Source organism: Stigmatopora argus, chromosome 13, assembly GCF_051989625.1.
Source record: "Stigmatopora argus isolate UIUO_Sarg chromosome 13, RoL_Sarg_1.0, whole genome shotgun sequence".
Taxonomy (NCBI): Eukaryota; Metazoa; Chordata; class Actinopteri; order Syngnathiformes; family Syngnathidae; genus Stigmatopora; species Stigmatopora argus.
In genome coordinates this window covers 1,369,767-1,382,437 of record NC_135399.1, presented here as the reverse complement: position 1 = coordinate 1,382,437, position 12,671 = coordinate 1,369,767, and the positions used below count along the sequence as shown (strand labels likewise).

At 41.1% G+C, this 12,671-nt stretch overlaps 2 protein-coding genes across 5 annotated transcripts; one reads left to right on the top strand and one right to left on the bottom strand.

The window, feature by feature from the left end:
* Positions 1-690: 690 nt before the first annotated feature.
* LOC144086826 (uncharacterized) lies at positions 691-4,140 on the bottom strand. Of its 4 annotated transcripts, XM_077616956.1 has the most exons (4): positions 2,631-4,140; positions 2,219-2,438; positions 1,229-1,340; positions 691-1,103 (listed from the first exon to the last, which is right to left on the bottom strand). In XM_077616956.1, the coding sequence occupies exons 1-4, from the start codon at positions 2,658-2,660 to the stop codon at positions 1,082-1,084; spliced, it is 384 nt and encodes a 127-aa protein (XP_077473082.1). In that variant the 5' UTR covers positions 2,661-4,140; the 3' UTR covers positions 691-1,081. The 4 variants fall into 4 exon arrangements, 1 of the variants encoding a protein (XP_077473082.1); XR_013304584.1 differs by lacking the exon at positions 1,229-1,340 and having other exon boundaries at positions 2,219-4,140; XR_013304583.1 differs by lacking the exon at positions 2,219-2,438 and having other exon boundaries at positions 691-1,340.
* Positions 4,141-8,172: 4,032 nt separating this feature from the next.
* Positions 8,173-12,346, top strand: LOC144087196 (general transcription factor II-I repeat domain-containing protein 2A-like). Its single transcript, XM_077617556.1, is given in 3 exon segments — positions 8,173-8,425; positions 11,564-11,664; positions 11,666-12,346. Coding segments are annotated over 3 exon segments (1,035 nt in total).
* The last annotated feature ends 325 nt before the right edge of the window (positions 12,347-12,671 follow it).

Below are 12,671 nucleotides of genomic sequence, written 5' to 3'. Positions count from 1 at the left end.
GATCTCCTGGTGGTAACATCTTGAGTAGGATGAAATTGGCTGAATGAATTCAGATGAATTTAACGTGCTTTGAACTTTCCCTCCAGGGGTTTCTCCCGAAGAATTAACAACAGTTTATTGTGTATACTAGGCGGAAAGCTTAGCAGGATTGGTTGGAAGTATGAAGAAACTGGGATTATCGCACCCAAGTGGGATCAAACCCACATCCTGGCATGGGCGGGAGAGGATTTGCAAATCCTGCTGAAACAGTCAGAGCTTTACTCCCACCGTGCCGTAAACCTGGCCTAAACATGCAGGCCGTTTGGCGGGGTGACAGACATAACAGCCAAGGAAACAATACCGCACCAGCCTTATCTCAGTGAAGCACAATCAGATCCCTCTGAAATTGTCTAAGAGCATTGGACAACAACAAAAAAAGAGACTTCCGCCTGGAGGATCTGAAACAAACATTGGTAATACTAACAGATAAATCTATTGAGGATTAAATTGAATGTGGAGGAAAATAACTATATAATTTGGGTACGCCACTATGAATACAATTAACAGAGATTGGTATGTTTTGATCTCATTTTTGTATGTGACGATGTTATATGATATGTTTCGAGTCTGCATTTTTAATCATTTGTTACTTTTATTCTTAAAGCTCTGAGGAGTGGAGGATATTTGTGTTTTGAATTAAATTGAAATGAATTGAATTGAATGCTTTTATTTTCATTAAACAAGAATAATAAGATTTAAAGCTTTCACTACATAGTGCACAAATAACAGGAGACGGACAAATAAATAAATAAATAAGTAGTCCAAATGAGGTCAGCAGAGTGAAGCGTGCTTGTTCCGTCAGAAGTCAAGGATGAGTTCCATGGTTGTTGGAGACGTTCATTGCCAAGTCGCACCACTCGTTGAGTCTATGGATGCAACAACAAACAAGCAGACACAATCAATATATAGTAAAGATAAATAATCATTAAATAATCAATAAATAAGAAATAAATAAGTAGTTTAAGTGAGGTCAGCAGAGCGGAGCGGGCTTGTTCAGTCAGAAGTCCAGGATGGGGTCCATGGTTTTGGAGACGTTCAGCACCTAGTTGCACCAGTCTCTGAGTCTATGGACGCAACAACAAACAGGCACACAAATAGAAATCAATATATAGTAACGATTAAAAAAAATCACAAAATAGTAATGATAAATAAATAATCACAAAATAGTAATAGATAAATACAGTGGAACCTCGAGATACGAGCTTGATGCATTCCAGGACTGAGCTCGTACGTCGATTTTCTCGTGACTCCAATGAACGGTTCCCATAGAAATGAACTAAAAACAAATTCATTCCGACCCTCTGAAAAAACACCAAAAACAGGATATTGGATTGGAAAAACATTGTTATTTTTTTCTGATTTGCCATCTATTAACAAAGTAACATAATACCACATAGTGGTTTAATAGTTCGAAAATGTGTTTAATAGTTCTAAAATTAGACGGATTTCGCGGAAAGGAGAGAGTGACAGAGTGAGGGGGGAGAGACTTTTTGCACGGCAACGCTGCTCGTAACATAACATAAACAAATTTAAATGAACTTGGATTACGATGCAGGCACACTCAAAAACAAATTTAATCTAACCTTACACTAAACTTGATTCTAATTTTGTTTTAAAATTTGATACCTTTCTTGGCTCTATTTGCCCCGCCTCTACCCCGCCTCTACCCTGACTTTCAGATGCAACCTATTGAGGGTTGTTTGCTTTTGTATGCCCTTCAAAATATTCCCAAAATGATGCACACAAATGTCCTCACAATAGGATAACGCACGACCGCTTGCCAACCAGAAGTAGTAGATACGCCATCCGCACTGAATAACGGAAAAACAACACTGAAAAAATCCAACGCTCCACCCAGTGTTCGTAGAGACCTTACACGAGGGAGTTGCGACCACAGAGACATTACACGAGGGAGTTGCGGGGAGAGAGACAGTGCCCATGATCTTCTTATGAGCAGCCTCTCGCATCCACTGTCTGCTCGTAAATCAAAATTTGTATCGTATCTCAAGACAAATATTCGCTAAAAAATTTACTCGTATCTCAAATTGCTCGTGTTGGGGCACTCGTATGTTGAGGTACCACTGTGAATGGTTGGTTGGAACTTTATTTCATCCCGTATTTGGGAAATTTCTTGGTTGCAGTAGCAAGACAGACACAAGACACACAAGGCATTGTGGACCTCGGAGAGACCGGTGGGGGGCTTCAAAGCACACAAGCAGCCCAGCAAGCACCGGCAGCTCCTCCATCTGACCGGAGAGAGATCTCGGGCTCCCATAACAATGATGGAATGCTCGGTCTGGAGTCTTGCCTCTTCTCCTGGCACTATCGGCACTGCTTACAGCTGATTCTGCGTGCATGACAGCGGAGGCACGCCTGAACGGCTCCAAAGACGTCTGGGACTAGCACAAAGAAACCAAGCCACGCGACGGGTGGAGCCGAGTCGCAAAGGCCGCAGAACAAGAAAGCAAAAAGCACAAAGTACAAAGCAAAGCAATGTATATGAGAAATCATTAAGAAATACCAAAATGCAAAAAAAGACAGAAAAGCACCAGAAACACAAAACGAGCAAGGACGGACGGAGCTACCGTTACCGGCTGCCACTTGCACTTGAACGGCGCCATCTTGGTTGCAGTAGCAAAAACGGATACAGACACAAGAAAAATACATTGTAGAGTTGGATAAAACTGGAACCACACACATGAAGTCTACCAAAAGATGAGGGACTTCTGCAGACTGTGACAGAGGTTGAAAATATGCAGAGTCACTCTTCCAAGCTTATCTGCACAGTCCCACAGTTGTCAGGAGCTGAAGAATCAACAGTAACAGAGTACAACCCCTCGTCTCCGTTTCCGGCCTTTGCAGTTATAGCTCTGTAGCGCCTTCCAGAGGGCAGCAGGTTGAAGTGGTGGAAGCCGGGATGTGTACTGTCTTTTATAATGCTCTCTGCCCTTCAATGTCACAGATATGCATGCGTCTGATAAAAAGCAGTTTGCCTCGGGCTGATTATGGATCTGGCTGAAGAGTTCCTTTATCCTGGTTTATCATATGTAATATTTATGTTGCACTTTAAAGTACTGTCTATTCAAATGTGAATGTCCTAAACTATTGAATTCTATCATCGGCACTATTGATTACTCATTTATACAAAATTAGGATTGCTTTTTACAATCTTGCAAAATGGAAAAAGTTGATAGTTTCTTTAATGGCTTCTTTAATTACTTTTTCTTATTATTATTTTTACTTCTTAGTTGCTGTATTGTTGCATGTGTGAAACCTATGATTAGGAGATTTATTTTTAGTATTTATAACTCTAATGTTTCTGCTACTCAATCACTTGTGTATGATTTTCCCATTCAGTGTTCTCCTATTGGCTCTCCTTCACATGGCCGTTTTGATGCTGTTCTATTGGAAGATTATTAAATAATGTCTAGACCCATGGTAAATTTGGTTTGAATGTGGACTTGTATTGCTGATGGACCCAGACTGAGATCACAGACCGCTGGAAGAAGAGGAGGAAGAACGAGAAGAAGGTCAGTGGCGGACTATCTAGTCGAAGAGGATTTCATTTATATTTTTTTATAATTTTTATAATTTATATATTTTTTTCCAAGATGGCGCCGTCACGTGGCAGTCGGTGGCAGTAGCTCTGTCCACTCTTATTTGTTTTTCGTGTTTTACAGCCTTTCTATCTTTTTTTATTACATTTTAATATTTCTTAATACATTCCTTTTTACTTTACTTTGTACTTTATACTTTTTACTTTAATGTTTTTACAACTTTCTTTGTTCTGTTAGCCTGGCTTCTTTCTGCTACTTCTTTTTTGGAACCATTCAGCCATGCCTACGCTGTCATACACATGGGACTAGCTGGGAACAATGCGTAGCAGAAGGAGCAACACCTCAACGCCGCTGGAAATCCGGAGCTGGACAAAAGTGCCGGGAGAAGAAGCGACGCTTCAGACCAACCATTCCATCTATTATTATGAGGAAAGTGAGATCCCTCCCCGATAAGATTGAAGAGCTGTCGGCGCTTACCAGGCCAGAAAGGGAGTCGAGGGGTTATACTCTGCTACTGTTTATTCTTCATACTTTGCTTTGTACTTTGTGCTTTTTGCTTTGTTGTTCTGCGGCCTTTGCGACTGTATTGTCTAACTTGTAACTATGTGTAACTATGCTTTTCCTGTACCGACATTCTCACCCTCTTGGTGCTGTGACAATGAAATTTCCTGAATAAGGGATGAATAAAGTTATCCAATCTAATCCAATATTTTCTTTCTAGATTTTTTCTTACCAAAATGAAGTAGTGCATAAAGTGTTTTTTTTCTTTCGTGTGTACGTCAAAATTGCAAAAGTTTTTTTTTTTTTTAACCATACTGAAGGTTTTGTGTTAATTTTATTTGATTGCTAGTTTTGTTACACAGTTTTAGCTGTGTAAACAGGGGGTTTGTAATATATTTAAAATATACATTCCAATTTGTGTCATTTTCAAAATATACGACCCCGCCAGAATGTAGGATGACTTTAAGCTTACTGAACAAGGTGCCTGTCACCATCTAATCATGGGGGGGTGCTCTAATCAGAATTCTGAAAAAAAGATTAAATAAAACAACATTCAACTTGATACTAAGACCCTGTCTTTATCAACTGTTTATTTGGAAATCATGACAAACATGATATGACAAGAAAACAATCCCTTAAAAATTAAGGTCAAATTTTTCCTTTGGAATAATTACTCATTAATAAAACATTTGCAATCCCCATATAGCTGTATCTAATTGTTGCAGTCCACTCATTAAACCTGAAGAGAAAGCATTTCAAATAGGCTTTTACTCAAAATCTCCAAAAGTTCCAATTTTCTACAATAGCTAAGTCCAATTTAGCATAATAAAAAAGATTGGTTAAATTCACAAAAATGTTTCCCTCTTTGGTGATTTATGAATTAATTTCTTCTATAGCTGATCTTCATGGTATTGATAAAACATGTAGGATACTCTCTGAACATTCAAATTCACATATATTAATTTGTTCATTTTCCATTTAGAGTTTTAAATCCCAGAGAATAATGCCCTCCTTTTTTGTCACCATTGAAATTAGAAGGCTGATTTTTTCAACCTGTGAGTAATGAATTAAATTCAATAACCAATTTGAACTTTAAAATCTACAGCAACTCATTCTCCCAAGCCAAAACCTGACCATTTATATCCCAGAGTGGCAGAGTATTGTGGGATGAAAAACAAGGCTCCAATTCCATTAAAACACTTTTTCCCCCCTTTTTTGTCCAAATAAATCCTACATTCAAATGTATTAGTGCTTACTATATTAATACTAATTCATAATAATTTTGATAATAGACTCTTGGGCTTTTGTCAAAGTCTCCCGGTATCAGGTCCCATTAATTCCTATATTAAAAATTTCAAGTTAGAAAATTAGTTGAACATATTTTCACACTTCACGCAGGCTCAAAAACTCATCTCATGTCATCTCATTTTCTGAACCGCTTTATCCTCATTAGGGTCGTGGGGGGTGCTGGAGCCTATCCCAGCTGACCCGGCGTATCTGGAGGAAACCCACGCAGGAGAACATGCAAACTCCACACAGATGGCCATGAGCTGGATTTGAATCCAGGACTCCAGAGTTGTGAGGCCGAAGCACTAACCACTCGTGCCACCTGCTCAAAAACTCTTCTTACATTATTTTTTCAAGTCCAAACCTTATGATTAGGAAATATTTACCTTATCTGAATTGAAACAATTATTCCAGTTTCTAAACATCTGACTTGTGGCATCCACAAGTGTATTAAAGTTATTAATTATCAAAATTTGGATGGACGACTGACATTCTACGTTGAAATGCGCGGTGCCAACCTTCAACAGAATTATTAATGCATGGTATTCCCAGCAAGGTCTTTTCTCTAACATTCCATAAGGGGATAGCAAAACCTAGACGGCATCGCCTTCCCCTTAAAACAGCACCTAGCCAAGTAGTCTCAAAGTAGACGAGAAATTCTGATATGACTTAATCTATTTCCTCGTCTAGTGAAGCCATTAATTCATTAAATGCTTCTATGACATCCTCCTTTGGGACGAACGCCAGTGCTGAAAGTTTTTTTTATTAGTAAAGTATTCATTGGGTCACTATACCAATTTTGTAGGCCACATGCCTGAATTTTTCTCCAAAGGCATAGGCACTGACCGAAATGGAAAAAGCATCCAGATGTGTGAGTTTGGAAAATGCTTTTGTATACTACTTATTGCGGCCTTTTCAAAATCAACAGTTATAGAACCCTAGTTCTATAACTGTTGATTACTCCATAACACGCCTTTCTTTAATCTTAGAAAATATCATATCATATGTTCTTTGAGTTTTAGATTTTGTGATGCAGTATACCAGTGGAACAGTATGATTTTTTCCAAGGAGAGTGTGAAATATGAATTGTATTCTTATATTTAATCTTGCACACTTTTGCACTCTGATGTATTAAAAGTTACTAGAATAGAATTTTAGTTACACCTATTGGTTAAAATGTGCACTACACCTTTTGTACTCCACCTACTTCATTTGTATCAACGCCTCCCATTTTTATGACTTGTTCTACCTCTATTAAATACACCGTTGAAGAAGCTTTTCAGCGGGAAACAGCTTGGAGGAGCCTGGAGAGTAGTCACATTCTCTGGCATCTGAATTGTTGCTTTCCCCCCGCCTCTGCAGACGTGGCTTTAAATTTCATTATTTCTGTCTCAGTGTGTGCTCTTGTGTTCGAATTTATTGAAGTTTTGGCAAGTAGCCCCAACATTCTCGTGCCCAAAACCCTGGAGGATTTGCATCTTGATTTTGGATCGCGAATAATCAATCCATAAATCTGACGTCAGCTGTTTCCCCATTGAGGAGAAGGGTGATCGATTCTCCGCTGTCCAGAAGAAGGAATCGAATCCATCCCACCGGACGCAGAGCGCATCTGAGCGGTAAGGTACTTTTCAAATTAATTTGTAGAATCCAACCCAGCATAAGGCCCCATTTTCCTACAAGAAAGGAAAATGCTCCATTCGTTGGAGAATTGTGTATAACATTGAGAAGTACGTCAGAAATAAAATACGTAAAGGAGCTTCAAGATATTCAAGTTTGGATCGTTCAGGCCCAATTAAGACAGAAACAAAAAATTATGAAGAAAATTAAACAAGATGAACAAAAAACAAGTATGACAGCTTTGATTGATATTAGACCCCATGAAGAGACAGTGGCCCCCCTCCTATGCCCCCTCTGCGGACAGGCCGTACCAGGCTCATTTTACAAGCCAAGGGCACAATGAGGGAGGGGGACCTGAAATGCACACACAAGAGCAACATCTCAAGTTACAAAATGTCTCTTACATACCACACGATGAAGAAAGGAGGGGCAAGCCAGAGCCCACAGATGCCCCTGCAGGACCAGCAGGAGTCATCAAAATGCAGACGAGAGCACAAAAAGAAAAAGAGGGGGACAATTCTACCCTTCCTTGATAGCATTTCAAGGACCTCACGCTGACCACAACCATGGGCACCACCAAGCCAAATGTATCCCATTGTTGAAGTTGCAAACCCACACTTCCAAGTGAACGGAGATCGCGATCAAACCATTCTCGTCCACCGTCCATGGACTGAGTCCGAATGCACCGAAGCATGCAAAGGACTGGGAGACCCAATAAATGACCCAATTGAATGGTCCAATAATTTTGAACAGCTGAGACAAAGTTTCCACCTGAATGGAGCTGAGACAAGAAAGGCATTCACCATGAGTCTGGGACACAACTGGGCCAGAGTGAGAGGAAACTTCGACAAAAGAAACAACCAAGGAAAAATCCACCCCCATGATTCACAAGACCTAACGCAGCTGGTGGAAAGAGTCCTGACCTGAGATCGAGACACGTGGCACCCAACACCATTTTATGACAAAATCAGAGCCACAAGACAGGAACAAGGAGAAGGAATTTTACAAATTCAGAGCAAGATTTGAAGTAGTGTTCAAAATCCACAGTGGGATTGCAGAAGACCATAGTGAGCAAGGGGCGTACCAAGCCCAATTGAGACAAGGGTTCCTGGAAGGGCTCCAGCCCCATATCAAAGGATTTGTGCAGAAGTACTGTGTCACATACCGAACCATGCCAATGAGAGCAGATAAATCAGTCATCAAAGACAAAGTGCCAGGATTGGTACCAGGAAAGGAATGGATCACTGTGATAGGAGCAGGAAGACACATGGAGCTATTGAAGAAGTCGAAGAAAACAAAAATAACAGATGAAAATGGACGAAACCATGACGCAAAGTTCGTCCTGAGTAAGAACTGTCCTGTGAACCTTCTGGGAAGAGATCTACTCCGTAAACTGGGAATCAGCCTTATCCCCACAGATGATGGTATGAAACCAGTACACAGGTGGGAAGAAGCAGAAATCCAAGTAGTCGAAGATCAAGAGGAACCTCATACATTCTACTCGCTACATTTAGCAACACAAGGGCCCTCATCTGTAATCCGGCAGTTAAAATCCAAAGTCAAAAATATAAATGGCCATACACAAACCCACTGGCCACTACACATCACCATGAAGTTTGGGAAAGCCAGACCAGAATTTGTTAAACAGTTGGAGTGACTGGGACCCCAACTAGTTCCACTGGAGTACCTGTACTCCACGGCAGAGGGAGATGCGGCCACCTCAGTGGACCTGCCGCCTCAAGCGGAAAAACTGCTACAGTTTGAGATAACACCCCATGTGTCCATAAAGAGAAAACCCCACAGGTCCTGGAAAGATCTAGGACACATGGTGCAATTCTTGGAGACCAGAAGCGAGGAGTCGTGGTCACATCAGACTCCCACAGTCAGCGTACTGACAAACACCCCATATGGAACAGTGACAAGACATAAGCTGAAGTGGATGACTCAAGCAAATCCGAAAACGCATTTGACTGCATGACAAGACTACATACTGCTACAAGCTCAAGATTTCCCTACAGTACCGAGTTCACTGTGGTCCAAATCAAAAGCACACGTAGGAAAAATGACCACAGCAAAGGAAGTAAGAATTGAGCCCAAGACATCATATCGACCACAAGCCAAACAATACCCCCTTAAACCAAATAATATAGATGGCAGCAGACCAGTAATTAAAGAAATGCCAGAAGCAGGCATTCTAATTGAAAGTCCATCAAGCGAATGTAACACACCAATCTTTCCTGTGAAGAAAACAGAGACGGGAATGTGGAGATTGGTCCAGGACCTAAAACGGGTCATGGAAGCAGTGAAATCCAGAGCACCCTGTGTACCAGACCCACACATACTGTTGAATGAGTTAAAACCACATCAGAAATTCTGTCCAGTGAATGATCTAAGCAATGCATTTTTCTCTGTTCCATTACACAAAAGCCCAAGACCGGTTTGGTTTCATGTTCGAAGGAACCAAATACACATACACAAGGCTGCCACAGGGGTTCTGTGACAGCCCCACAATATTCTCACAAGAGATCGCAGCATGTATAAATCAGCATGAACATAAAGACACCACACAGATCCTAGTATATGTAGACGACATACTGATAGCCAGTCCCACAGAAGAGGAAAACAAAGAAGAAGCGATCAGATTATTCAAACATCTGGAGCAAACTGGGAACAAGGCGTTGCTGAAGAAAATGCAGTACTGTCAGGAGTCAGTCACCTTCCTGGGACACCGAGTCTCACAGAAAGGAAGGGAACTAACGGATGGAAGACGAGAAGCCATCCAGCAATGTCCGAAACCACAGACGAAAAAACAAATGGCCTTCTTAGGCCTAACTAACTACTGCAGGAGTTGGATTCCAAACTATGCAGAAATCACTTAACCACTGCTAGACATGATCTATGCAACTGAGATGACAATGAGAGACCCAGTAACATGGACTGAAGAAGGAAACCGAACATTCATGGAAGTGAAGCAACAAATCTTGGAATCAGGAGTCCTAGCGCTTCCTGACTATGAAAAGCCATTCACCCAAACAGTGACTTGCAAAGGAACGTTCATGACATCAGTGTTACTACAACCACATGGAATAAAGATGAAACCAGTAGCGTTCTACTCAAAACGACTGGACCCAGTTGCAGCTGCTATACCCCCGTGTTTACGAGCAGTGTGCGCAGCAGCATTAGCCATCCAGATGACAGCTGAACTTGTACTGTTACATCCACTCACACTCCAAGTCCCCATGAAGTAGATCTACTGATAAAACAAACCAAAATGTCGTTCCTGTCACCAGCAAGACACCTGGCCATGACAGCCACATTGTTATCGCAACCCCATCTCACCATTAAGCGATGCAATACCTTGAACCCAGCAACGTTAATACCAACTGAACAAGACGGAGATCAACACCAATGTGATGAAAAAAACAGCGAAAGCTGCAAACCAAGACCAGATCTCAAAGATACTCCTATTCCAGACAGCAGTTATGTATACGTAGATGGATCAGCATCCAAATCAGAACAAGGAAAAAATCAAGTAGGATTCGCAGTCGTCACAGACAAGAAAGTCTTATGTGCAGAAAAAATGCCATCTAATCTCTCAGCTCAAGCTGCAGAAATTCTAGCATTGACAGAGGCATGCAAATTGTTTAAAGGTAAGAAGGTCACCATTTATACAGACACCCAATATGCACACTCCACTCTACATGTATTTGCTGCACAATGGAATAGAAGAGGGATGAAAACGTCCACAGGCAAATCCGTAGAACATGCCGAACTGCTGAAACAATTACTTAACGCAGTACATACTACTTCCAAGCCACATAGCTGTATGCAAATGTAAGGCATATACTAACAACAGCGACAGAATTAGTAGAGGAAATGCTAGAGCAGATACAGCAGCTAAAGGAGCAGCACAAACACTGCACAGTATACACAACAACATCAACAAAATGAGTCAATCCCAAAAACAGTATTAATTGATATGCAAAACATTGCACCACAGAAAGAAAAAGATGCATGGATACTTAAAGGCGCAGAACAGTCTGCAGACGGCCTATATTCAGCAAACGGTCTACCGTGCTTGCCAAAGAATTTATTCCAAATGTTAGCCAAAATGAGCCATGGAAAGTCTCATGTCTCAACAGGGGGATGATGGACATAGTACAGCGTGTGTTCAATGTGCCAACAGGTCTAAATACCTACTTTAATTTTTTTTGTAGGAACTGTTTAATTTGTTGCAGACAATGTGCAAGTTAACCTCAGGCCCAAACGAGGCCAATGCCCAAAAGGTACCTACCCATTTGAAATTATACACATGGATTTCATTTCATTTTATATTTCCCGTACTTTTATTGTGTTTTGTTGGAGAACTTGTTAAGACCCTGACTGACATCCCTTCCTAAGGGGACAACTCATGTACATAAAAACTCATACACTCTCACGTCCGCTCAGTGAAACTTGTCAGGGCCATTGTTGGCTTTTATTGAGGCGTAGACCGTGTTGTTTTACCTTACTTTGTCGCCGGTCTTTTGGTCGCCCATTGTTTGGGTCCGGGCGACCAAAAGACCGGCGACCAAAAGACCGGCGACCAAACGACTGCACACGGCTGAAAAGAATCCAAGATAAAGTGAAAGAAGAAAACATCAACCAGGATGTTATTTTTTCTTCATTGTATCATTCATCAACAATCTCTGTGTAAGTCTGTATTGCAGCTTAATCATGTTATGGATCCAATTGTAAAACTTGTTAACTTCATACAAGCAAGGAGACCTAACCACCGTCAGTTCATTACTTTCCTAGAGGAAACCGATGCGGGTCACCAGGACTTATTTTACCACTCTCTTGTCCGCTGGTTAAGTTTGGGGAAAGTGTGACAACGAGTGTGGGAGCTCAAAGAGGAGATTTGTTAGTTTTGGGAGCTAATGGGGAAATCCAACGAATTCCCTGAGCTGAGTGATGAGGACTGGCTTTGTGACTTTGCATTTCCTGTGGACATATTGTCACATATGAATGAGCTGAACGTTAAGCTGCAGGGGAAAGATCAGCTTGCGCATGACATGTATACAAATCTGAGAGCATTCAAATCCAAGTTGATTTCATTCTCCAGGCAAATTTCAAACAAATCTTTCGCTCATTTCCCCACACTGGCCATGCAGAAGGCCCGAGATGTGAAGAAATACTGCAAATCACTGGATGACATGCACAGAGAATTCTGTCGTCGTTTCACTGATTTTGAAAAAATTCAGAAGTCACTTCAGCTGGTGTCCTGTCCCCTGTCACAAGACCCTGACACAGCACCACATGAGCTGCAATTGGAGCTGATCGATCTTCAGTCTGACTCCATCTAAAAAGAGAAGTTCAAATCTCTTAAACTGAATGACTTTTACGCTTCACTTAATGAAACCACGTTTCCAAACCTCCAGGGGACAGCACAGAAGATGCTAGCATTGTTTGGCTTGACTTACGAGTGTGAGCAGACTTTCAGCGTCATGAACTTTAATAAAGCCTGTCACAGATCTCGGTTAACTGACCAACACATCAGATCTATTTTGAATATTGCCACCACGAAACTAACTCCAGATTTTGATGCACTGGCAAAAAAGGGAGAACAACAACAACACAGTTCCCACTGAAATGTGAGCTTCTTTACTGTGTTAAAAATAGCCACTTGCA

Bases quoted from the DNA above. Each gene is read 5' to 3' on its own strand.
- LOC144086826 (XM_077616956.1), bottom strand. From the start codon at position 2,660: ATGGCGCCGTTCAAGTGCAAGTGGCAGCCG. The intron at 2,439-2,630 runs GTAACGGTAGCT...TCTTTGTGCTAG, and splicing joins TCAAGTGCAAGTGGCAGCCG to TCCCAGACGTCTTTGGAGCC. The intron at 1,104-1,228 runs GTTCCACTGTAT...TTGCGTCCATAG, and splicing joins CATCAAGCTCGTATCTCGAG to ACTCAGAGACTGGTGCAACT.